The 27,457-nt window shown below is 41.8% G+C and overlaps 1 protein-coding gene across 1 annotated transcript; it reads left to right on the top strand.

Annotated features, from left to right (window-relative positions):
• Positions 1 to 2,787: 2,787 nt before the first annotated feature.
• LOC124695332 (transcription factor BHLH3-like) lies at positions 2,788 to 4,529 on the top strand. Its single transcript, XM_047228187.1, has 4 exons — positions 2,788 to 3,585; positions 3,706 to 3,882; positions 3,975 to 4,145; positions 4,277 to 4,529. The coding sequence occupies exons 1-4, from the start codon at positions 2,950 to 2,952 to the stop codon at positions 4,361 to 4,363; spliced, it is 1,071 nt and encodes a 356-aa protein (XP_047084143.1). The 5' UTR covers positions 2,788 to 2,949; the 3' UTR covers positions 4,364 to 4,529.
• Positions 4,530 to 27,457: the final 22,928 nt, after the last annotated feature.

The raw sequence follows: 27,457 nt of genomic DNA, 5'->3' as shown, positions 1-27,457 counted from the left end.
CCTCTACTCTTCCTCACAGTGATTCTGGCCGCCCAGCGCGACCCTGTAGTCGTGCTCTTCCCCGTGCTCAACCCTCTTCGCGCGTGCACAGCAACTCTGCCGCTCCGCGCCCTACTCCGGGCGCCTCCCCCAAGCGCAGCCGCCTCCGTGCAATGCTTTGGGCGCCTCCCCGGGCACATCCACCTCCGTGCGATTCTCTGGCCTCCTTGTGGGTAACCGCCTCCACACGTTTTGCTTCGGCTGCATCCGCCCGCGTTGCTCTGGTCGCCGTCGGGCGTACCAGTGGATATGGGAGGCCTCGTGGTGTCCCTCAACGATGCGCTCTACCACCGCGCCTACATGTCGAGCAAGCTGGAGCCAGGCATCGGCGCCGGAAGGCTCCTTGAGCTTTGGCTATCCTCCTATTTCATTTTCTTTCTATTGTGAGTTGATTTGTGGCACAACCGGTGTCGGCGATCCAAAAAAAAAGCCGGCTGATACATGCAAAATGAATACATGAACTTTGTCCTTTATTAGAATGAATTCCCACATATTTGCAACATATATGATGATAATACCATGTTTTACTTTGATTTATGGGGATTCACCATTGATCCCCTTCATTTAGTTTAGAACTCTGTAGAACATGAATTCCTTCTTTTGTGTATTTTCACTTTCAAAAACTTATATAGAGTCAAATTGAGCAATGATTTCTGGAGGGTCATTTTTCATCGGGAGAAGCAACATGGACCCTGCAAGAACACCTGGAGGGGCCTGAGGCCCAAAAGGGGGCAGGTGGCATGCCCAGGCAAGGAGGGTGCGCCACACATGCTCTTTTGACCGTCTATTGTTCAACCTGCTTCATTCTTTCGCGAACCAACGTATTTGGACCTAAAAACCACTATACATATGACCCTCGAGGGTTCTCTGGAGGAGAGCGCCGTAGAAACACCGAAACACAAAAAAAACAGAGGTTGCAGCAACGAAGATTGGAGGGGGAACTCCGCCGGAGCCGCCGCCGGAGAAATCTCCACCTTCTCCAACGTCTTCCTTGGCATCAACATGATCAAGGGGGGTAGTCCACCACTGGACTACGGGTTTGTGGCAGTAGGTTGATCTATTTCTCTCATGTTCTTCATAGTTCTTAGTACGATATGAGTTGTCGAACATGATTATGGTCATATTTGTAATATCTATGTAGTGGATTTTTATTCAATAATATGATGCTATGAGATTTTGCTATATTTTGTGTAAGATGTATTGATAGATGCATATATTATGTACCCCGTTCTAAAGTATTGGTTCCGATCCAACTTGTATGCAAGAACGTGTGTGGGGTGATATGTGTGTTATATGGCATAGCATGGTTTTAATGATTGAAAAGTGACAATAAATTCATGATGTATTATGGCTTTGCCTTTTCTTTTAATATCTCACTAGGGATAAAGTGAATGCATGTTTTATGTTCTTCACAGGACAAAAGTGATGATCTTGTTTGATTAAGATAGCACATTTGATATTCAAACATCATGTTAAAGTACTTATGGTTATACTCTGTTGATTCTTAATACAAGATTGGTTGAAAATTTTCTTGTCATGTGGAGTATGAGAGGTGTGTTACATCGTCCCTATGTTAGGATGTGGTGCTCATATAAATGCTTATCGTATACGTGTTGAAGTTATTTTCCCCATATCTCATTGATGAATCGTTACTGTCCACTACATGAATCCTGATCCAATTTTAATCACAATAAATACTTTTCCATTACTTTTATCTTACTTTTTATTTGTAGCACTATTTTAATCCGAAAATACAAAAATATTTATATTTCTTATTTGCACACAAAACCCAAAACAAACAAACCTTTACCTCTTTTACTTAGTTTACTTTACTTGTTTAGTTTACTTTACTTTAGTTGCTACTTTATTTACTTTTGTTTACACGAAACCTTGTGCTTGACAACCACATGGTAGAATTGGAGACACAAGGTTTTATTTTATTTTGCATAATTGCTAGAAGAAGAGAGGGAGAGATAACTCCTTACTCCATTCCTCGGGAGTTCGATAAGTCTGAGATCATTTTTGTGAGGAAAATACTCTGCTGACACAACACTATGCACTTGAAGTTCCAACGTTATCATCGGTATGTGTGGCTGGCGACCTCAGTATGTAGTCAGCATGTGTCTTTCCGGCTACTTTTTAGATATCACCGGTGAAGATGCTCTAAATACATATGTAAATTATGAAACACAAAACCCACTAGGTACATCGTCATATGCGCTTTGTGTGTTGCTCAAACTTAAATTCAATGTTTGCCGCATGTACTCGATCCCATCGACGATTCGTAGCTCACGTTGTGCCGCCACGTTGAGCCACGCGCCTTCGCGCCAAACGGCAGAGGAATCTCGCCCTGCTGTTCTTTCCGGCGCCGGAGTACGTGCGTGGCTCGCTCCCTGTAGGGGTGGCCGTGCCAACTCTCCCCTACATGCTGTATATAAAACGTACGCCGAATTTCATTCGCTCGACGATTGGCTGCCGAGACCTCGAACGTCGCCGGCGACAACAGCCCCGTGGCCGCGAGATTACAGATTTCAGGGCGAGAAACGACATCCATGTACGATAATTGCGTGCATGGCGCCAACGGGACTCTAAAAAATATGAAGTGATTCCATTCCATTTCTGAGGCTGCTTTGCCATTTTCTGCGTGGCCACTGACCAGCCACAGCCAGTAGTGGGCATGCATGGCCAAACCAAAACAGGTTGTTGCCAAGGAATAATTGTCGTTTGGGTTTGGCACACCGCAATTATTTCCCAGGTAGCTAGCTAGGTTGATTCCGTGACCCGTCCTGCACTGCAAGTTGGGCGCGAGTTTGCCGGTCTGCACTGCAGCAAGCTGAAGCTGGGAGAACAAAAGGAAATCAAGCGGGCATCTTTCTAGGTGTTACTACTAGATCCCAGTACTTTGGGGCCATGGATCATCTTGACGACGAGTCGTTCTTGGACGCGCTCATGTCGCTCCGGGGAGAGGAGGTCCCGCCGCCGCCGGCGACCGCGAGGGCGCCATGGCAGGCGTACCCGTCGCCGGCTGGCGGCATGATGGCAAGCGACCTCCTCTTCTACGGAAGCGAGGGCGCCGCCGAAGCGAGGAGGAACCACAACGTGTCGGCGCCGTTCCAGGGCCTGCTTGCTCCCGTGCCGCCGGCCGCGCCTCCGCACCCGCACGCGCGGGACGAGTTCAACTTCGACTGCTTGAGCGAAGTGTGCAACCCATACAAGAGTTGCGTCGGAGGCGTTTCGTTGCAGGTTGACGCGCCTGGCCAGGCGTTTGCTCATCCCCTCCACGACGCCATGGAGGAGGACGGCACCAGCGGCGATAAGCTGCATCGCGGTGGTGGTTCGTCGTCCTCACAGACGGTGTTCATGTTCGGAGGAGGAGGTCATGGGGAGATGACCGGCATGGTCAGAGGCGTCTCAGACACCCACCCTAGAAGCAAGCATCTCCACGGCGGAGGTCCGTCGAAGAACCTCATGGCCGAGAGGCGGCGGCGGAAGCGGCTCAACGACCGCCTCTCCATGCTTCGCTCCATCGTCCCCAAGATTAGCAAGGTTCGTGTGAACTAATGATACATTCCTGATTCCTGGTTGTCCTCTGAGTCCCTGACCTAATAACCTGGCTTCTTGATTTCTGACGACGTCTGACTGACTGATGGATTAATCGAGCTGCAGATGGATAGGACTTCGATTCTCGGGGACACCATAGACTACGTGAAGGAGCTCACGGAGCGAATCAAAACACTGGAGGAGGAAATCGGCGCCACGCCCGAGGAGCTGAACCTTCTGAACGCAGGGAAGAATTTCTCCGGCGATAGCAACGACGACGTGCCGATGAGGAATTCCACCAAGGTATACGTCAAATATAGGCACGCGTGCTGGAGGTACAGATTTATTACACGGTCGATCGAGACTAAGTACTCCTGTAAATCAACCGTTAGCAGTTTGCCGTCGAAAAGAGGGGCGACGGCGGCACGAGCATCGACATCTTCTGCGCGACAAGCCCTGGCGTGCTGCTCTCGACGGTGAGCGCACTGGAGGTGCTGGGGCTGGAGATCGAGCAATGCGTCGTCAGCTGCTTCAGTGACTTCGGCATGCAAGCGTCCTGCTCACAGGTAAGCAACCGATTAATCGCGGGCTCAATTTCTGAAACAGTTCTTCCCTCTCGAGCTAAATTTGCCATGTTCGAATTGATCTATCTTTTGTGCGAATCTAATTCGATCGTTCACGCATGACCTAACGGCAGGAGGAAGGGAAGAGGCAAGTGGTAAGCAACGACGCGATCAAGCAGGCAGTGTACAGGAGTGCGGGCTATGGCGGAACGTGTCTCTAGCTAGCTAGAGATCGACCCCGTCAATTCATCAAGCATGAAGAGCAATCTGTTCATAATCGTCGATGACTGTGAGTTGAGTGCTTGGTTTGCATATATTTGCGTGAACTTTTATTGAGACATCTAGTTAATTGCATGATTTAATGTAGAGTGTTCATCTTAATGAAGAGACGTGAGTAAGTTCACCTGTCGTTGTTATCATGTAGAGACGTAGAGTGTTCATCTGTTGAAGATACATTTTTATGTGTTACAGTAAGTTCACCTGTTGTACCGGATTGTAATCGTTGATTCGTAGGGTGTGTCTCTGTGTGTGATGCATGTATTGAGTGGAGTATTGGATTTGGCCGACATTGAAAGATACCGATTGTTGCTGTTTTTGGTTGCACACTGTTACGGATTCTTGTCTCTTCTGAATGTTTAGCTGTTTCCTGACACGAATGGTTCGTCATGTTTTTGTCTCGGCCATCTTATGGGCATATATGAACAAAAACATAGTTGAACGATTGTGTACGTGGGGGCACTCCGCACAAAAGAACAAGCTCTGAAGAGTAACTGTCATACTGTAAAGTACTCAATATGTGGATGCCGGAACAGGCAAGGTGATCCCTCCATTGATCCGTTCCATCAGGCTAGCTTAATGGTTCACGGAAGCATATAGTAGTAATTGTAAGTACTATATATATGCATTTTGCATCATGACATATTGGCATTTCATATATATCGAAGTGAATCGTTATTTTATGGTCACAAGTGATATGATAGAACTGAAGATGAACATGTGCACGAGTATTCAACGGGAGGTTTAACCTTAGATTTTAAAAGAAGAAACCGCCACGTGAAATTTGACAGAGAAGGATGAGTGTGAAACTTAATTTAACGGCAAATACTCTGCATAAATAATATATGTAGGTCATTATTCCTTGTAACTTTCTAGGTACGTATATTTACATCTGCTATTGTTGAACTACACATATTACCCTTTTTTTTGGGCTTTTCTACTAGCAGGTTTCAAAAAGAACAATGTCCTGGCTTTAAATATTGAGCAGAACTATATAAAAGATTGAAAAAACTAAAATGAGATTGTGAGAAACTACCAAAACTGAAAATTATTCCAAAGTCGTATGGAGACATGCATCATATATAAGTTTGCCTTTGTATTTTGGAAACATCTAGTGTACTAATCTACACAACTGGGATCACAGTTGTTTCACACAATGATGGATAATCCATTTACGATGAGCGACCGTACCTGTGGCTTTTCGCCCATGCTCAGTTTGCGGTAGTTGAATTGTACTATGTTGTGCTTAGTTGATAATCTGCTGTTTAAAATAGCCATGCAAGTATACAAATGGCCAAACAAACACCGAAATAGTTTAAAGTGACTGTGTAACAAAGATTCCATCGCAATGCCAAACCCAACCTCGGTCTTTTTGGGATCTCTAGAGACATATTTCACAGGTAATTGGTTTTGATTGATTTTTTGACCCATCCCTGACGGGAATGAGCATTTTAAAGAGAAAGAAATATTTTTGGATTGTAATTTGAGCACCCACAACACGAGGACACAAAGGAGACGCTAGGAATCTAATCCTAGTCTATCGACGGTTGCCTAGTTAAATCCTAAGCACCGGACACAACATTTTGTCGGTCGACGCTACTCCATTTTTTCTCCAGCGGAACATAAATCTAGGGCGTTTGAGCATTTAATTAGCGCCTAAGCAAGCGCACATCGTTGTGATGGTAAGCGCTTAGCTTTCTATTTAATGCGAGGGCAACATCTCAAAAATATAATTTCTTTTAATTAATTATTTATTTATAATGTTTTATATGTCATAGTTTTATACAAGTAATGTTATATAATTATTAAAACTACCAAACCTATTTTTAAATGAATTTTACCCAAATGAGCTTTTTTTAGTTGTTGCATATTATTGGATCAATTGTCATTGGTCATGCAATATATCCGTTAATATCTATGTCAGTTCCGCTTTATGTTCGCAAAATTGACACATAGGTATGGCTTACATAAATCTAAAGAAAATTTCTCATATAATATTAAAAAAACAAATTACTCATAAACTATTTCAGAGGTAATAAAATTCAAATTATTTTGCAACAATAAGGGTATAAGTACCTTTTCACACCTTTGTACTATATAGTTCTGCAATGGCATTTTTTCCCGGAATTTCTATGTCCAACGGTTTTCCTTTTGAACCATCTATTGTTGTGACCACAATCGTAGTCATGAACGTACATCGGGTGAAAAGTGTGGCAATGTTTCTATTAATCTTTATTTTACTCTTGTGTGTCTCGCTCAATTGTATGGCCAATATTGTTTCTATGCTTGGGATCATGTACATCAGTTTTGACTACAGAGTTGCTTTTTTTCTTGGGGTTTGAAAATAATTAAGAATAATATTTTTTTAGGAACTTTAGTTTTCCCACGGCTGGTCGAACAGAATTCTACTAATCTTATCATAATATAATCTAGAATGTAGTGCATTCTTTAAAGCTCCTTAGTTTGTTCTTATTGTTCCTTTTTTTTGCGAGAGTCTTACTTCTCATGTACATGTCCCATTGAGTTGCGATGTTTGCTTTTCTTAGGCGAGTCTTTTTTTTCTCATGTCCATTTAGAGTTGGATGGACACATGAAGAGAAAAGATAAAAAAAATTGGAGAACACTTGATATGTCTCACTATTTCTATAGTTTGATAAGTAATATAGCTAAACAATAGAATTTTTCTTACGTATATCCCATGTGTAGTCTACCATGTGCTTGCATTAGCATGCACATATCTAGTTCCTTTAAAGAAAAATCTGACTTTCTAATCATTGTCTGCCGTATAATAATAGTTCTCTTACTTAATATATATTGCATGTGTCGTGTAGAAGCAAATCTTTTTTTTCTATTTAGCATGGAAGCAAATTGCTACCTATTTTCACGTTAATCTTTTTTTCACGCTAGTCTTTTTATTTTCCTGCAATACACGATGATCATAACCATTTAAGTGTAGATCAATCATGTACGTAATTTTTTTTTTTTGAAATGGCCTCTTATTCTTTTTTCTTTGAGATATGTTCTTTGTGGACCTATATGCTTCTTATCGTGCCATCAATTTACTTTTGTACACGTATATTTTTGTAAGAAACACTTATTATCTTTTAATCTTAGACATTAAATTTAAAATCGTCGGTTTTTTTGGCATATGTGCATTAACTATTTTTGTGAATTATACGTGGATTAACTTGGTGCCTCGAAAGACACCCTTATATTGATTTTAGTATATAATATGTTTTAATATATACTGATTTTACGTTGAAAATAAATTTACACTTCATAGTATATCACGTATAGGCCATGTCTAAGTTTACACCAAATAATATGTATGTATTTTTTCATCGGTTACAAAAATCTATTTGTGTTGTGCACAAACTTTCTATTTTTTGCCACTGCACGATATTTTTCTGACTTGCACGAGCGGGTGGGTTAAAAAATCTACCAATGTTGTGCGAAAACTGTTTTTCTTTTAAATGGTATATGACTTATGAGTAGCACTATCAATCAAAATCAATTATGTTTTTTCAACCCACCAAGACGTTGGTGGGTTACTAACGTGACCGATTTGGTTTGTCCACAATATTATGTATCTATATTGTTATGTAAAACTTTAAATCCTAGCCATATATTTTAGATCTAACCACTAAAATAATTAGGATGATGTGGATTAACGTGATGTCTCTATTTTAGACCTCCGTATTGTGCTTTTAGTATATAATAGATTTTGTTTGATTTATTTTTGTTACCTAAAAGCCTAGTTAAGCGTCCTCCATATTGTGGATGCTCTTGGGGTGGTTGTATCTCCAATCAACTACAAATCAAACCCTAGGACTTCCTGTGATTCCGAGAAGCCGGACTATTCTTTGGTGCCAAATGATTTACACTTTGACGGTGAGAGTGTATAGAGACTTTCCAAGCTCCATGACTAGACATACTTTCTTTCAGAGTAACCAACTTAAGGCTTGTACAGTGATAGGTAATACACTCTTATCTTGTGCATGCATGTCATTCAGAGAAAGAAAAAAACATATCATGCGATGATCGTATCTATAGGGCATCCAGCGTGTGCTAAAAGCCACACCATAGTTAAGGCCATGTACTAGCAATCTTAAGGTTTATCTTATTCATTGTGACACTATTTAAGGTTCATCTCAAGCTTAACGTACCACAAGTTTGTGGGTTGCCATAAGGATTAAAAAATATATTTTCGTACCCTTGTTTCTCTTGCATGGTGTTTACTCCCTCCATTTTTTAAGTCACGTTCTATGTTTAGTTAAAGTTAAAATGTGTAAAGTTTGACAAAGAATACAAGACAAAATATATACATCCATAATACCAAATGCATATAGTATTAAAAATTTAAAATATGATGTGTGTTGATTCTAACACCATAGATTTTATATTGTAGATGTTATATTTTTCCTGAATATTTAATAAAAGTTGATAAAGATTAACTTTGACTATAGAGAACGTGGCATACATGTGGGCCGCAACTTATAGAAAACTAGAACTTAGGACGTCAGACCGGAGGCCGCGGTACGGGTTACAGGCGATGCCAGATGTTTGTGCTACGTGTTTGTAGGGGGAGGACAACGTGAACCGTGTGTTGGTCATATGTGTTTATACGAGGCAGGTTTGGTTTTTCGTGTCTCATGAGGGAAGGCCTGCACCTGGCCGAGCCACATACTGGTAGCACGTTGGATTCTTGGTGGACTGATCAACGGTAGAGGGTTTCCAATTCTGATCGGAGGAAGTTTGACACCCTAGTGATTGCCACGGCTTGGTTGATTTGGAAGCAAAGGAATGCGCATGTATTCGGGAACATGAGGGATCAATGTGATCTAACTGGCTTGGCAGATAGGATCCATGATGAGTTCATGATATGGATGAGTGTGAGAGTAAGAGGGAGGCAAAACCTAGTGCGAGAGGTAGCTTAGGTTTTGTGGCGTAGAGTTGGGGTGGGTTGAACAGATTGCTCACAATCAGTGTCAACTTCTTGTATGTGATTTTCTCTCCTTCTACAAAAATATGGCAGGGATTTTGCGTGCTCTCGAAAAAAAGGAATTAGACCTTACATTTTTTACGAGCTATGTTGGTCCCACTTTATGGCAAAAATTTATCTTATACTTGGAGATTATACTAGAAGTGTGTAATTAGAGGAAGACATTTCATATACTATATGAAAACAAAACTATCCTTCTTACTTAAAAATCATCTCTTAGCTAAGGTAGGATACAAGTGTGACTTGATTTTTCGTTATTATATCTCTTTCAACTCAATAATTATTCAACGTCGCTCCAGCTAACCTTGAGAGCTTCGTCCAGCTTTGGACCACCATGCATGAGGTGCAATTTATCCCCCCAACAAGATACTCGATGGCTTCAACATATATATGCCAATTCATCGGTTCCCATGCTCCTTCTGACACGAAGAAGATTTGGAGGGCTCAAGCTAAGCCACAGTGCATATTGTTTGCTTGGCTCGTTCACCGTTAATCGCACGAATACCAAATCTTACTTTGTGGCACTGTGCCACATGATCCCATTTGCAAGCTTTGTCATAATCACCGCAACATGGTACACCATATTTGCAATGATTGTTCATTTGTTCTTTCACCGGGGAGGGGGGTTAGATCGAATCTCATTCCTAGAATCTTGTGATCTTATGGTGCCTTCCAATGTATCGATGAAAGACTAAGACTTTTACTGTTGGTGGATCCAATGCATCGTGAACTTCCTACAAGGACACGAATTGAAGTGGATTCCTAGTGGAAGCATCAGGTACATCAAATTGGGGGGGGGGGGGTGGAAGGAGCGCAATAGAAAGGTTTTCACAAACACGGTGCTGCCTCTTGTGGATTTGGTGCAACTTGTCGAGGATGAAATTGAGCAGCGAGATTTCTCCGTCATATATGACCCTGAAGACTGGGCCATAGCTTCTTTTTTTGTTTCTTTATAGACGTCTTGATGCCCATCTTTTCTCTTTCTCTAACAATGCAAAAGGTCCCTTTTTAACATGTAAAGCATATATGTGTATCTATGCTAAAAGCTTCTTCCTAATCGGAAGATTCACAATTGATGGCTCGTGAAGATTATTACTTTATCTCCATCTAAATCAGGGTATCTTGTCTCGATGTGATACAAATATCTTCCTCTACCCGCCATAGAGTGCTAATCAATGCCAATATATGAAAATCTCCTTCTTTACTTATTTTGTGCGGAAATAGAAGTATTTAGGATGAAATCAAGGGCAATTGATGAAGAATTACAATCTGAAGATGTCACCAAGTCAACCAAGGTTCGGAGCTCATTCACACAAGACTGAACCATCACTAGTATGGTCATGCCCGCCCGTACAGTGTAACCATATCATTTGTTGGTGGCTTCATCTTGTTAAAGCCAGTATAAACGTGAAGGAACCCAGGGCATTCAAAAGACACAGAGAGAAAACCACATTCTACCACCATAGCCAGATCCAATCTACACCGAAGCCATGTCGCCATCGCCATAGACTTTACCACCTCATCATCATCTCCATCCTCTCTCTCCCCTACTTGTAATATTGATCCGTTTGCGATTGGCGACATTTTAAGTCTATTTATCATTCATCTCTTTGAGATTCATAATACTATGTTTATGATTGTTGATCTAATCATGTGTAAGTAGTCCTCACGAGCTATGGTTGAGGCTTATCCTCGCAGCATCAATTACATCTATTTACTTATGAGATATTGTGTAGTATGGTAGTAGAGATTCATTTCTAGTCTATTATCTCCTTATCTCAATCTTACAGTTTGACAAGAACCCAAACAAGTAGAAATAGTTGCATGATTCGATGACATGCTTAAGTAACAACATTCATGGATCGATAGTGTGGCTATCTTTTAGCGAGTAACGGTGACATCACTGATACTAATGCTATTGTAGGAACTCGAGGGGGATAATCAATCCATAAAGACTACATCCTGCAATATTATGGTGTTTTTAGGAAACATCACCCACATTATATGTTCCATCTTTATTTCAGTATTTGTAATGACATGTGTGAGCTTCACTTTATATTTAAATCCCATTTACTATTGCATAACTACAGATGAAACATTAAGACATGGCCTGTCCCCAAATCATTGATACACAACAATACAAGAAAATCTTGCTCCGATAAAGCAAAAAAAACTAAGCGAAAACTAGAAGTCTTGTTTCGAGTGACCTTACACCAAAAGCAATCTTCCCATGGATTTTATAAACCTAGGTCTCTAGGGAAAAAAAGCTTCAAGTAATACAATATGTAATCCAGATCCAAGGTATGAACCATCAACACCTTAGGACGCTTTAGCGACTATTGGCATAGTCATGATGACCGTAAGGGGTGCTGCAACCTTCGCCTTTGTTAAATGGTACAACTTTCGTGAAGGCACCATGGAATAAAAACATTCAGAGACATCGTCATTCATACACGAATAGATAAGAAGATAGCCGAAGAAGAAGAAGAAGAAGGAGAACTCACCTTCGATCTTCACCGTGACCCTCCTCCTAAAGATCCATCAACCCACCATCATATTCACATATATAAAGAAAGATTCATTTCCTTGTAAATATTAGGTTTGCAAAATCTATTCATATCCACTTAGAGATTGGATTTGTTTTTATTTTTCTTCTTATTGTGTCTTGCAAAGGAGATATCGATATTAGCTCTATTTTATAATCGGTATGTATTTGTGCTATTATCCTCTCATGTGTGAGTGAACTCCCCAAGCTAGGCGTGATCATGTCAGAGATTTATGAGATGTGATACGTCTATTATCATTTCCATTCATTTATAAGAGTTATTACTATTATTGTTCATGAGAATGATTATCTGTCTTGTGCATAATGCTTGTTGTCTAATGAAAGGCCTATACAACATGATCCATATATCTACATGGATGAATTTTTGTACGACTCGGCGACCTCTTATTATCTTAGCGATAGTACAGATATCAACGGAAAGCGAACACAACTCGAGGAGCATGATAAACCATTAATCTTAATGCAATTGTATGGTTTTGTGACCTTAATTATTGCATCAACCATGGTCTATGCTAACATGTGATGAGACAATAGTTTCTTTTGATTCCTACATGGAGAAGATGGATTACTCGAGGATTGGTCGCCTACTTGTATCCTAATATGAAGAGTTAAAATCCTTACTATCAGGTCTATAGGGATACTAAGCTCTTTTTCGGTCAGCCAAACTACTTTCCAACGAGCAGAGAAGATAAGAGCCCACTTAAATGGTAGCTTACACCAGCTTATGCGGGTGCTCCTATTCAACGCCTTAAGCGGTGACTTTGTTCGGGTCATGTCGATGGCATCAAGGACAAAGCCAGGAAAACAACTTGGAGAGGTCCCAAATGAGAATTAGTTTAGTTCAAGGGAGCCATATAGAAATCCAACATGATAATAAAAACCGTTCAACTTTTCAAAAAAAATCGAGAGTAAAATGTAACCATGGTATCGAAACTTGGAGCGCAAAATCGATATGAACCGACCGTTGAGATACATGATGTATGGTACCTAAATACATCTTATCATTTATCTAGGTTACTAGCTCACCGTATAGAATCGTTTTGATTACGTGGCACATGAGAAAACCTAAATAAGCAAATACGAGTCTATAATTACATTTTAGGTGAGCTACCCTTCCAGATGAACGCTAAGCCGTATTTAGGTACCATACATCGCATATTTTAATGGTCGGTGACAATGTCAATTTTGGACTAGAAGTTTTGATATCGAGACCCTCCCCCCTCTTGACCTGGTCGGCAAGTGGCGCGTGCCGCACACCCCCACAGTCTGGGTGTTGGGGCCGGCCTAGTGTTATCTTTTTTTTTGCTTTTTCTTTTCCGCTGTTTCTTTTTAGTTTTTTTTAGTATTGAACTTTTTCCGAGATTGAATATTTTTTTTAAAAATGAACACTTTTTCAAATTTGATATTTTTGGAATTTGATCATTTTCGAAAAATAAAAAATTTCAATTTTGAATATTTTTTTAGATTGAACATGTTTTGAAATTGAACATTTTTTTCAAAATCGAAACATTTTTCGAATATGTAAATGTGTTGAATTTGAAGAATTTTCTAATTTTCTAATTTTTCTAATTTGAATTTTTTCTATATCCTAAACCGAACATTTTTTTGAAAATCGACAAAAACCTAACATAAGCCTGAAAAACCAAATAGTAAACCGGAGAAACCAGATAGAAAACAGCCAAAAGCATGGATAGAAAACCGCCAAATATTCCAGAAATTCCTAATAAATCCTAGAGGCCCACATGGCCCATTCATGCATGGCAGGGGTGGGACAAAAGTTTAGTCCCACATTGTTAGTTGAAGAAGAGTTGGAGCAGCTTATAAGGAGAGCTCTTCATACCATTTGTATGAGAGAAATAATAGGAGGAAATAGGAGCTGACCACACGCGCGCTCCTCCTCCGGCGACGCTGCCGCTCGCTCGCTTCGTCGCGCCGCGGGTTGCGGGAATGCCTCGAGCTGAGAGTCTCTCTCTTTTTTTTTTGCCACTCACGAATGGGTATATGAATAGACGCAAGAATCTGAAACGTTTCTTTTAGTGGGTTTTGAATACGAAGACTGTTCAGCTTCGGCTGCTGCCTGTTCGGTTCACCTCCCTGGCCCTTCGTTTCAGCTCCTCTCTCTGTGCCTATAAAAGAGGTCGCTCCTCTCCAGAGATACACGACGAGACACAGCACCATATGCGCTTACCACTCGGTTCCAGAGCTTTGCGCCGCCGCTCAAGACTTCTCCATCCCGTCTACCGGCGTGCACCGCTGGAAGGGACAGCAGGCCTCCGGAACCCCGTCTCTTGTGATCCTATACGGGAGAGAGGCGATAAGGTTTTTCGGGAGCGCTCTAGCGCGACTGCTGACTTCGACATCGACACGGAGGCCGACGACTACTTTCCCAACGACGACTTCTTCCCCGACATCAGCAACCTCTTCAGCGACATGGCTCTCAACGGCGACAACACCACCGCTGGTTCCTCTTCTGGACCGTATGTGTTCTTGCCTTCCTTTTATGAGATCATGATGTTCTTCCTTCTCCTAGCAACATGTTCAGGCTCATTGTCAGGAAACATATTGCTCTTATCAATCTGTTTAGACTTGTTGCTCCTTTATTCTATGGTGATTTGCATGACTAGTTTAGTCTCAAACTTTTTAGTCATGTTTTATCTACTGTTTTCTTTGATTAAATCATGGGGAAATTTGCTAATATATTCAACAATCCAAAAACCTTATAGGCATTATTCCCCGGTTAGCTTTGCTTCATCTCTTAAGCCTCCTCCTTCCGAGGGCGTGAATTACAAGAGGTGGCATGCGAGAGCTATTCTCTGGCTTACAACCATGAGATGCTTTGACGCCACTAAGGGCAAGCCTGAAGGAGAGCTCACTCCCCTCGAGGAGAAAGCTTTTGAGGATGCCGACACCCTTCTGAGGGGTGCTATCATCAGCGTTCTTGGCGAGAACATTGTTGACTCGTATTTTTCCATTTCTACGGGCAAGGATATGTGGGACGCAATCGAGGCCAAGTTTGGGGTCTCGGATGCGGGCAGTGAACTGTATGTCATGGAACAATTTTATGACTTCAATATGACTAATGAGCGCTCCATCGTTGAGCAGGCTCATGAGATACGATCCATTGCTAAGGAACTTGAGCGAGTTCACTTGTGTGTTGTCGGACAAGTTTATTGCCGGAGGTATCATTGCCAAGCTTCCTCCTTCATGGAGGAATTTTGCTACTTCTCTGAAGCACAAGAGACAAGAGTTCTCCACTACGGATCTCATTGGGTCTCTTGACGTGGAAGAAAAGGCAAGGGCAAAAGACACACGTGCTCGAGGTGTTGAGGGAGGTTCTAGTGCCAACTTGGTACGGAAGAAGAACTTCCAATCCTACAAGTCCAAGAACAAGAACAAGTATGATGGCAAAGGAAAATTTGATGGGAAGAACAAGGCCTCACAGTCTACCAATTTCAAAAGGAAGACCGATAAGAAGAAAGGAGTATGCCACGTGTGTGGTGATCCTGGTCATTGGGCTCCCAATTGCCCAAACCTCTTTGACAAGCGTCAGCAAGGAAAGGGCGGCAAGACGGCCAATGTTGTCATTGGAGACACTGATTTGAAGGATGCTGGGTATGGTATATTTCCTACTGTCCTTTCAATATGTCATTCTCCTGAATGGTGGATTGACACAGGTGCCAATGTACACGTTTGTGCTGATATCTCCATGTTTTCTTCTTATCAGGTCGCAGGGACTTTCTCCGTGTTGATGGGCAACGGCTCGCATGCTACTGTTCGTGGTGTTGGTACGGTCGATCTGAAGTTCACTTCGGGGAAGATCGTGCGCCTGAAGAACGTGCATCATGTCTCTTCTATCAATAAAAATCTTGTTAGCGGATCGCTTCTGTGCCGTGATGGCTACAAGATTGTGTTTGAGTCCAATAAATTTGTTGTGTCAAAATTTAGAACCTTTGTTGGTAAAGGCTATGAGTGCGGAGGTTTGTTCCGCCTATCCCTGTCAGACGTTTGTAATAAAGTTGTTAATCATATTTGCACCAACATTGAGACAAATGTTTGGCATTCACGTCTTTGTCATGTTAATTTTGGTTGTATGACGCGGCTAGATAAACTGAATTTAATCCCGAGTTTCACTAATGTAAAGGGTTCTAAGTGTCAAGTGTGTGTTCAAGCTAAGCAACCTCGCAAGTCTCATACGGTCAGCGGAGGTAAGAAATTTGGCACCTCTAGAACTAATACATTCGGATATTTGCGAGATGAATGGTGTGTTGACAAAAGGTGGAAAGAAATACTTCATGACGTTGATTGATGACTCAACTAGATATTGTTATGTGTATCTTCTGAAATCGAAAGATGAGGCATTAAGTCTCTTCAAAATCTATAAAGCTGAAACAGAAAATCAACTTGAACGAAAGATCAAGCGGCTTAGGTCTGATCGTGGTGGAGAGTATTTCTCCAATGAGTTTGACTCATTTTGTGCGGAACATGGTATAATCCATGAGAGGACGCCTCCCTACTCACCTCAGTCAAATGGGGTGGCCAAAAGAAAGAACCGCACTCTAATTGATTTGGTTAACACCATGTTAGACACATCGGGTCTCTCGAAGGTATGGTGGGGGGAGGCGATATTGACTGCGTGTCATGTCCTAAACCGAGTTCCCACAAAGAATAAGGAGATAAATCCATTCGAAGAATGGGAGAAGAAAATATTGAAACTCTCTTACCTACGGACTTGGGGATGTTTGGCTAAAGTCAATGTGACAATTCCCAAGAAGCGCAAGCTTGGACCAAAAACTGTTGATTGTGTTTTTCTGGGCTATGCTTTTCATAGCATTGGCTATAGATTATTGATAGTAAAGTCTGAGGTATCCGACATGCATGTTGGTACAATCATGGAGTCGAATGATGCGACTTTCTTTGAGGATATATTTCCCATGAAGGATATGCCCAACTCATCGAATCAGGGGATGCCTAGTACATCTATCCAAGAATTTGCTACAATTCCTGAATCCACCATTCCGATAGAACACCTTGAGAATCCCGAGGAGGATAACAATGAAGCTCCTAAAAGGAGTAAGTGTTGGAGATATGCCCAAGAGGCAATAATAAAAGTAGTTATTATATATCCTTATGTTTATGATAAATGTTTATATACCATGCTATAATTGTATTAACCGAAACATTGATACATGTGTGATATGTAAACAACAAAGAGTCCCTAGTATGCCTCTTAACTAGCTTGTTGATTAATGGATGATTAGTTTCATAATCATGAACATTGGATGTTATTAATAACAAGGTTATATCATTGTATGAATGATGTAATGGACACACCCATTTAAGCGTAGCATAAGATCTCGTCATTAAGTTATTTGCTATAAGCTTTCGATACATAGTTACCTAGTCCTTATGACCATGAGATCATGTAAATCACTTATACCGGAAAGGTACTTTGATTACACCAAACGCCACTCTGCGTAAATGGGTGGTTATAAAGGTGGGATTAAGTATCCGTAAAGTATGAGTTGAGGCATATGGATCAACGGTGGGATTTGTCCATCCCGATGACGGATAGATATACTCTGGGCCCTCTCGGTGGAATGTCGTCTAATGTCTTGCAAGCATATGAATAAGTTCATAAGAGACCACATACCACGGTACGAGTAAAGAGTACTTGTCGGGAGACGAGGTTGAACAAGGTATAGAGTGATACCGAAGATCAAACCTCGGACAAGTAAAATATCGCGTGACAAAGGGAATTGGTATTGTATGTGAATGGTTCATTCGATCACTAAAGTCATCGTTGAATATGTGGGAGCCATTATGGATCTCCGGATCCCGCTATTGGTTATTGGTCGAGTGAGTACTCAACCATATCCACATAGTTCACGAACCGTAGGGTGACACACTTAAAGTTGGATGTTGAAATGGTAGTACTTGAATATGGAATGGAGTTCGAATATTTGTTCGGAGTCCCGGATGAGATCCCGGACATCACGAGGAGTTCCGGAATGGTCCGGGGAATAAGATTCATATATAGGATGTCATTTTATGTGAATTAAAATGTCGCGGAAGGTTCTATGGAAGGTTCTAGAAAAGTCCGGAAGAAACCACCAAGGAAGGTGGAGTCCACATGGGACTCCACCTCCATGGCCGGCCAACCCTAGTGGGGGAGGAGTCCCAAGTGGACTCCCCCTTAGGGGGCCGGCCACCCCCCCATATGGGAGGTGGAACTCCCACCTCTTTTGGGAGTCCTAGCTTGGCTAGGTTTCCCCTCCATATGGATGGTTTTTGGTTCGGGTCTTATTCGAAGACTTGGATACCAACACTTGGGGTTCCACCTATATAATGAGGGGCATAGGGGAGGGGGCCGGCCACACCAAGACCACAACCTGGCCGCCCCATTGAAGTGGCCGGCCACCCCCTCCCAAACCCTAGCCGCCCCCTCTCCTCCATATCTCCCGTGTAGCTTTAGCGAAGCTCCGCCGGAGTTCTTCACCGCCACCGACACCACGCCGTCGTGCTGTCGGATTCAAGAGGAGCTACTACTTCCGCTGCCCGCTGGAACGGGGAGGTGGACGTCGTCTTCATCAACAACCGAACGTGTGACCGAGTACGGAGGTGCTGCCTGTTCGTGGCGCCGGAATCGATCGTGATCAAGATCTTCTACGCGCTTTTGCAAGCGGCAAGTGAACGTCTACCGCAGCAACAAGAGCCTCATCTTGTAGGCTTTGGAATCTCTTCAAGGGTGAGACTCGATACCCCCTCGTTGCTACCGTCTTCTAGATTGCATCTTGGCTTGGATTGCGTGTTCGCGGTAGGAATTTTTTTGTTTTCTATGCAACGTTATCCTACAGTGGTATCAGAGCCGTGTCTATGCATAGATGGTTGCACGAGTAGAACACAATGGTTTTGTGGGCGTTGATGCTCCTGTTATCTTTAGTTGAGTACTTTGCATCTTTATGGCATAGTGGGATGAAGCGGCTCGGACTAACTTTACATGACCGCGTTCATGAGACTTGTTCCTCGTTCGACATGCAACTTGTATTGCATAAGAGGCTTTGCGGGTGTCTGTCTCTCCTACTATAGTAAAGATTCAATTTACTCTTCTATTGACAACATTAGTATCAACGTTGTGGTTCATGTTCGTAGGTAGATTAGATCTCTCTCGAAAACCCTAAACCACGTAAAATATGCAAACCAAATTAGAGACGTCTAACTTGTTTTTGCAGGGTTTGGTGATGTGATATGGCCATAATGTGATGATGAATATGTATGAGATTATCATTATTGTATTGTGGCAACCGGCAGGAGCCTTATGGTTGTCTTTATATTTCATGTTGAGTAGTATTTCAAAGTAGTTGTAATAGTTGCTACATGGAGGACAATCATGAAGACGGCGCCATTGACCTTGACGATACGCCGACAATGATGGAGATCATGCCCGAAGATGATGGAGATCATATCCGTGCTTTGGAGATGAAGATCAAAGGCGCAAAGACAAAAGGGCCATATCATATCACATATGAACTGCATGTGATGTTAATCCTTTTATGCATCTTATTTTGCTTAGATCGCGACGGTAGCATTATAAGATGATCCCTCACTAAAATCTCAAGATAATAAAGTGTTCATCCTTAGTAGCACCGTTGCCAAGACTTGTCGTTTCGAAGCATCTCGTGATGATCGGGTGTGATAGAATCAACAAGTGCATACAACGGGTGCAAGCCGATTTGCACATGCGGATACTAAGGTGGCCTTGACGAGCCTAGCATGTACGGACATGGTCTCGGAACACGTGATACCGAAAGGTAGAGCATGAATCATATGGTTGATATGATGAACACTTTGAGTGTTCGCCATTGAAATCACACCTTGTCTCGTGATGATCGGACATAGGTGCGGTGGATTTGGTTCGTGTGATCACTAAGACAATGCGAGGGATATTGTTTTGAGTGGGAGTTCACCTAGATTTTTAATTATATTGAATTAAAATTTGAACTCAATTTGTCATAAACTTAGTCTAAACTATTGCAAATATATGTTGTAGAGATGGCGTCCCCAATCAATTTTAACCAGTTCCTAGAGAAAGAAAAGCTTAAGAGCAACGGTAGCAACTTCACCGACTGGTTCCGTCATGTGAGGATCTTCCTCTCGGCGGAAATCCGCAATATGTGCTTGATGCACCGCTAGGTGACCCTCCTGCGAAACTGAAACCGATGAAGTAAAAGCTGTTTACGAGACTCGGAAAACTCGGTACTCTCAAGTTCGGTGTGCCATCCTGTGCGATCCGGAATCCGATCTTCAAAAACGTTTTGAGCACCACGATCCTCATGAGTTGATGAATGAGCTGAAAATTATTTTTGAGACTCATGCGGCCGTGGAATGCTATGAAGCATCGAAACATTTCTTCAGCTGTATGATGGAAGAAGGCAGCTCCATTAGTGAGCACATGCTCGCCATGACCGGGCATGCGAAGAAACTCAGTGACTTGGGAATAGTGATTCCTAAGAGGCGGGGATTAATCGTGTCCTTCAATCATCGCCACCAAGTTACAAGAACTTTTTGATGAACTACAATATGCGAGAACATGAACAAGGAGTTACCTGAACTTTTTGGCATGCTAAAAGCTGCTGAGATTGAGATCAAGAAAGAGCACCAAGTGTTGATGGTCAACAAGACCACCAGTTTCAAGAAACAGGGCAAGTCTAAGGGAAAATTCAAGAAGGGTGGCAAGAAAGCTGCCACGCCTCCTATGAAACCTAAGAGCGGCCCTAAGCCTGATGCTGAGTGCTATTACTGCAAGGAGAAGGGACACTGGAAGCGTAATTGCTCCAAGTATTTGGCGGATCCGAAGAGCGGCCTTGTCAAGAAGAAGAAAGAAGGTATATCTGATATACATGTTATAGATGTTTATCTCACTGGTTCTCGTTCTAGTACCTAGGTATTTGATACTGGTTCGGTTGCTCATATTTGTAACTCGAAACAGGAACTAAAGAATAAACGAAGACTACTGAAAGATGAAGTGACGATGCGCGTTGGTAATGGATCCAAAGTCGATGTGATCGCTGATGTCTACGGGAGCTTCTATTCTTGTAGACAGTGTTGGGCCTCCAAGAGCAGAGGTTTGTAGAACAGCAGCAAATTTCCCTTAAGTGGATCACCCAAGGTTTATCGAACTCAGGGAGGAAGAGGTCAAAGATATCCCTCTCATGCAACCCTGCAACCACAAAGCAAGAAGTCTCTTGTGTCCCCAACACACCTAATAGGTGCACTAGTTCGGCCAAGAGATAGTGAAATACAGGTGGTATAAATAAGTAGTAGCAACGGCACCGGAAAAGTGCTTTGCCTAGGACGATAAACAAGCAGTAGTAACGCAGCGAGTAGTAACGCAGCAGTAGTAACGTAGTAAAACGAGTAAACAAGCAGCGATAGCGATATTTAGGAACAAGGCCTAGGGATTAGACTTTCACTAGTGGACACTCTCAACATTGATCACATAACGGAATAGATAAATGCATACTCTACACTCTTGTTGGATGATGAACACATTGCGTAGGATTACACGAACCCTCAATGCCGGAGTTAACAAGCTCCACAATAATGCTCATATTTTAGTAACCTTTAGTGTAAGATAGATCAAAAGACTAAACCAAGTACTAACATAGCATGCACACTCGTCACCTTCATGCATATGTAGGAGGAATAGATCACATCAATATTATCATAGCAATAGTTAACTTCGCAATGTACAAGAGATCATGATCATAGCATAAACCAAGTACTAACACGGTGCACACACTTGTCACCTTTGCACACGTGCGGGAGGAATAAAACTACTTTAATAACATTGCTAGAGTAGCACATAGATAAATTGTGATACAAACACATTGCAATCATAAAGAGATATAAATAAGCACCTCACTATGCCATTCAACGAGTGAATAAGTATTCTGTGAAATATAGCCTAAGAGACCCACACGGTGCACACACTGTCACCTTTACACACGTGGGACAAGGAGTCTCCGGAGATCACATAAGTAAAACTCACTTGACTAGCATAATGACATCTAGATTACAAGCATCATCATATGAATCTCAATCATGTAAAACAGCTCATGAGATTATTGTATTGAAGCACATAGGAGAGAGATGAACCACATAGCTACCGGTACAGCCCCGAGCCTCGATGGAGAACTACTCCCTCCTCATGGGAGCAGCAGCGGTGATGAAGATGGCGGTGGAGATGGCAGCGGTGTCGATGGAGAAGCCTTCCGGGGCACTTCCCCTCTCCGGCAGGGTGCCGGAACGGAGACTCCTGTCCCCCGGATCTTGGCTTCGCGATGGCGGCGGCTCCGGAAGGTTTTCCGTATCGTGGTTCTTCGCATCGGGGTTTCGCGACGGAGGCTTTAAGTAGGCGGAAGGGCAGAGTCGGGGGCCGGACGAGGGGCCCACACCATAGGGCGGCGCGGGCCCCCTTGGCCGCGCCGCCATGTGGTGTCGCCACCTCGTGGCCCCACTTCGTATGCTCTTCGGTCTTCCGGAAGCTCCGTGGAAAAATAGGCCCACGGGTCTTCGTTTCGTCCAATTCCGAGAATATTTCGTTACTAGGATTTCTGAAACCAAAAACAGCAGAAAACAGGAACCGGCACTTCGGCATCTTGTTAATAGGTTAGTTCCAGAAAATGCACGAATATGACATAAAGTGTGCATAAAACATGTAGGTATCATCAATAATATGGCATAGAACATAAGAAATTATCGATACGTCGGAGACGTATCAAGCATCCCCAAGCTTAGTTCTGCTCGTCCCGAGCAGGTAAAACGATAACAAAGATAATTTGTGAAGTGATATGCCATCATAACCTTGATCATACTATTTGTAAACATATGTAGCGGATGCAGCGATCAAAACAATGGTAATGACATGAGTAAACAAGTGAATCATAAAGCAAAGACTTTTCATGAATAGTACTTCAAGACAAGTATTAATAAGTCTTGCATAAGAGTTAACTCATAAAGCAATAAATCAAAGTAAAGGCATTGAAGCAATACAAAGGAAGATTAAGTTTTAGCGGTTGCTTTCAACTTGTAACATGTATATCTCATGGATATTGTCAACATAGAGTAATATAACAAGTGCAATATGCAAATATGTAGGAATCAATGCACAGTTCACACAAGTGTTTGCTTCTTGAGGTGGAGAGAGATAGGTGAACTGACTCAACATAAAAATTAAAAAGAATGGTCCTTCAAAGAGGAAAAGCATCGATTGCTATATTTGTGCTAGAGCTTTGGTTTTTGAAAACATAAAGAGAGCATAAAAGTAAAGTTTTGAGAGGTGTTTGTTGTTGTCAACGAATGGTAGTGGGCACTCTAACTACCTTATCAACCGGACTTTCAAGAGCGGCTCCCATGAAGGACGTTATCTCTACCAGCAAGGTAGATCATCCCTCTTCTCTTTTGTTTACACATGTACTTTAGTTTAGTTTTTCTTTATTTATGGATGACACTCCTCCCAACCTTTTGCTTACACAAGCCATGGCTAACCGAATCCTCGGGTGCCTTCCAACAATCACATACCATGAAGGAGTGTCTATTTGCAAAATTAAGTTGCTTACTGATGAATCAGAGCAAAACATGTAAAGAGAATTATTAATGCAAGTTAATTAATCGGGGCTGGGAACCCCATTGCCAGCTCCTTTTGCAAAATTATTGGATAAGCGGATGAAGCCACTAGTCCATTGTGAAAGTCTGTCAGAAGTAAATGACAAGATCGAAAGATAAAACACCACATACTTCCTCATGAGCTATAAAACATTGACACAAATCAGAGGTGATAAATTTTGAATTATTTAAAGGTAGCACTCAAGCAATTTACTTTGGAATGGCGGAGAAATACCATGTAGTAGGTAGGTATGGTGGACACAAATGGCATAGTAGTTGGCTCAAGGATTTTGGATGCATGAGAAGTATTCCCTCTCGATACAAGGCTTAGGCTAGCAAGGTTATTTGAAACAAACACAAGGATGAACCGGTGCAGCAAAACTCACATAAAAGACATATTGTAAACATTATAAGACTCTACACCGTCTTCCTTGTTGTTCAAAACTCAATACTAGAAATTATCTAGACTTTAGAGAGACCAATTATGCAAACCAAATTTTAGCAAGCTCTATGTATTTCTTCATTAATAGGTGCAAAGCATATGATGCAAGAGCTTAAACATGAGCACAACAATTGCCAAGTATCACATTATCCAAGACATTATAGCAATTTACTACATGTATCATTTTCCAATTCCAACCATATAACAAATTAACGAAGAAGAAAACTTCGCCATGAATACTATGAGCTAAGAACACATGTGTTCATACGAACCAGCGGAGCGTGTCTCTCTCCCACACAAGCATGATGAACTTATTCAAACATAAACAAAAACAAAAGCACACAGACGCTCCAAGTAAAGTACATAAGATGTGACGGAATAAAAATATAGTTTCAGGGGAGGAACCTGATAATGTTGTCGATGAAGAAGGGGATGCCTTGGGCATCCCCAAGCTTAGACGCTTGAGTCTTCTTAGAATATGCAGGGGTGAACCACCGGGGAATCCCCAAGCTTAGAGCTTTCACTCTTCTTGATCATAGTATATCATCCTCCTCTCTTGACCCTTGAAAACTTCCTCCACACCAAACTCGAAACAACTCATTAGAGGGTTAGTGGACAATAAAAATTAACATGTTCAGAGGTGACACAATCATTCTTAACACTTCTGGACATTGCATAAAGCTACTGGACATTAATGGATCAAAGAAATTCATCCAACATAGCAAAAGAGGCAATGCGAAATAAAAGGCAGAATCTGTCAAAACAGAACAGTCCGTAAAGATGGATTTTATTAGGCCACCAGACTTGCTCAAATGAAAATGCTCAAATTGAATGAAAGTTGCGTACATATCTGAGGATCATGCACGTAAATTGGCTTAATTTTCTGAGCTACCTACAGGGAGGTAGACCCAGATTCGTGACAGCAAAGAAATCTGGAACTGCGCAGTAATCCAAATCTAGTACTTACTTTACTATCAAAGACTTTACTTGGCACAACAAAACTCAAAACTAAGATAAGGAGAGGTTGCTACAGTAGTAAACAACTTCTAAGACACAAATGTAAAACAAAGTACTGTAGCAAAATAACACATGGGTTATCTCCCAAGAAGTTCTTTCTTTATAGCCATTAAGATGGGCTCAGCAGTTTTTATGATGCACTCGCAAGAAATAGTATTTGAAGCAAAAGAGAGCATCAAGGGGCAAATTCAAAACACATTTAAGTCTAACATGCTTCCTATGCATAGGAATCTTGTAAATAAACAAGTTCATGAAGAGCAAAGTAACAAGCATAGGAAGATAAAACAAGTGTAGCTTCAAAAATTTCAGCACATAGAGAGGCATTTTAGTAACATGAAAATTTCTACAACCATATTTTCCTCTCTCATAATAACTTTCAGTAGCAACATGAGCAAACTCAACAATATAACTATCACATAAAGCATTCTTATCATGAGTCTCATGCATAAAATTATTACTCTCCACATAAGCATAATCAATTTTATTAGTTGTAGTGGGAGCAAATTCAACAAAGTAGCTATCATTATTATTCTCATCAAGTGTAAGAGGCATAGTATAATCACAACAAAATTTACTCTCCATTGTAGGTGGCACCAAAAGACCACTATCATTATCATCATAAATAGGAGGCAAAGTATCATCAAAGAAAATTTTCTCCTCAATGCTTGGGGGACTAAAAAGATCATGAAAACCAGCTTCCCCAAGCTTGGAACTTTCTATATTATTATCAACAATGGTGTTCAAAGCGTTCATACTAATATTACTACCAGCATGCAAATAAGATTTCATAGGTTTTTAAATTTTCGCATCAAACAATCCATGTTTTAAATCAGGAAATAGAATAAGAAGCTCATTGTTGTCCATTATGCCAAACTAGTGTAAACAAGAAACAAAAAGATGCAATTGCGGGATCTAAAGGAAATAGCTTCGAGCACACACACAACGGCGCCGAGAAAAATACTTTACCCGGGACCGTAGTATGAGTGCCTTTTACCTTTCCTCCCCGGCAACGGCGCCGGAAAAGTGCTTGATGTCTACGGGAGCTTCTATTCTTGTAGACAGTGTTGGGCCTCCAAGAGCGAGAGGTTTGTAGAACGAGCGAGCAAATTTCCCTTAAGTGGATCACCCAAGGTTTATCGAACTCAGGGAGGAAGAGGTCAAAGATATCCCTCTCATGCAACCCTGCAACCACAAAGCAAGAAGTCTCTTGTGTCCCCAACACACCTAATAGGTGCACTAGTTCGGCCAATAGATAGTGAAATACAGGTGGTATAAATAAGTAGTAGCAACGGCACCAGAAAAGTGCTTTGCCCGGGACGAGTAAACAAGCGGTAGTAACGCTGAGCAATAGTAACGCGATGATAGTAACGTAGTAAAACGAGTAAACAAGCAGCGATAGCGATATTTAGGAACAAGGCCTAGGGATTAGACTTTCACTAGTGGACACTCTCAACATTGATCACATAACAGAATAGATAAATGCATACTCTACACTCTTGTTGGATGATGAACACATTGCGTAGGATTACACGAACCCTCAATGCCGGAGTTAACAAGCTCCACAATAATGCTCATATTTTAGTAACCTTTAGTGTAAGATAGATCAAAAGACTAAACCAAGTACTAACATAGCATGCACACTGTCACCTTCATGCATATGTAGGAGGAATAGATCACATCAATATTATCATAGCAATAGTTAACTTCGCAATCTACAAGAGATCATGATCATAGCATAAACCAAGTACTAACACGGTGCACACACTTGTCACCTTTGCACACGTGCGGGAGGAATAAAACTACTTTAATAACATTGCTAGAGTAGCACATAGATAAATTGTGATACAAACACATTGCAATCATAAAGAGATATAAATAAGCACCTCACTATGCCATTCAACGGTGAATAAGTATTCGTGAAATATAGCCTAAGAGACCCACACGGTGCACACACTCGTCACCTTTACACACGTGGGACAAGGAGTCTCCGGAGATCACATAAGTAAAACTCACTTGACTAGCATAATGACATCTAGATTACAAGCATCATCATATGAATCTCAATCATGTAAAACAGCTCATGAGATTATTGTATTGAAGCACATAGGAGAGAGATGAACCACATAGCTACCGGTACAGCCCCGAGCCTCGATGGAGAACTACTCCCTCCTCATGGGAGCAGCAGCGGTGATGAAGATGGCGGTGGAGATGGCAGCGGTGTCGATGGAGAAGCCTTCCGGGGGCACTTCCCCGCTCCGGCAGGGTGCCGGAACAGAGACTCCTGTCCCCCAGATCTTGGCTTCGCGATGCGGCGGCTCTGGAAGGTTTTCCGTATCGTGGTTCTTCGC

The sequence above is a fragment of the Lolium rigidum genome, chromosome 3 (assembly GCF_022539505.1).
Source record: "Lolium rigidum isolate FL_2022 chromosome 3, APGP_CSIRO_Lrig_0.1, whole genome shotgun sequence".
Lineage (NCBI taxonomy): Eukaryota > Viridiplantae > Streptophyta > Magnoliopsida > Poales > Poaceae > Lolium > Lolium rigidum.
Note: the sequence above shows the minus strand (reverse complement) of the source record. Positions and strands in the feature narration are given on the sequence as shown.

What these genes read in the sequence shown, in the direction of transcription:
- LOC124695332 (XM_047228187.1), top strand. Translation starts at nt 2,950, where the DNA reads ATGGATCATCTTGACGACGAGTCGTTCTTGGACGCGCTCATGTCGCTC. An exon ending in CGATGAGGAATTCCACCAAG is followed by an intron (nt 3,883 to 3,974) that starts GTATACGTCAAA and finishes AACCGTTAGCAG; the next exon opens with TTTGCCGTCGAAAAGAGGGG. An exon ending in TGCAAGCGTCCTGCTCACAG is followed by an intron (nt 4,146 to 4,276) that starts GTAAGCAACCGA and finishes ACCTAACGGCAG; the next exon opens with GAGGAAGGGAAGAGGCAAGT.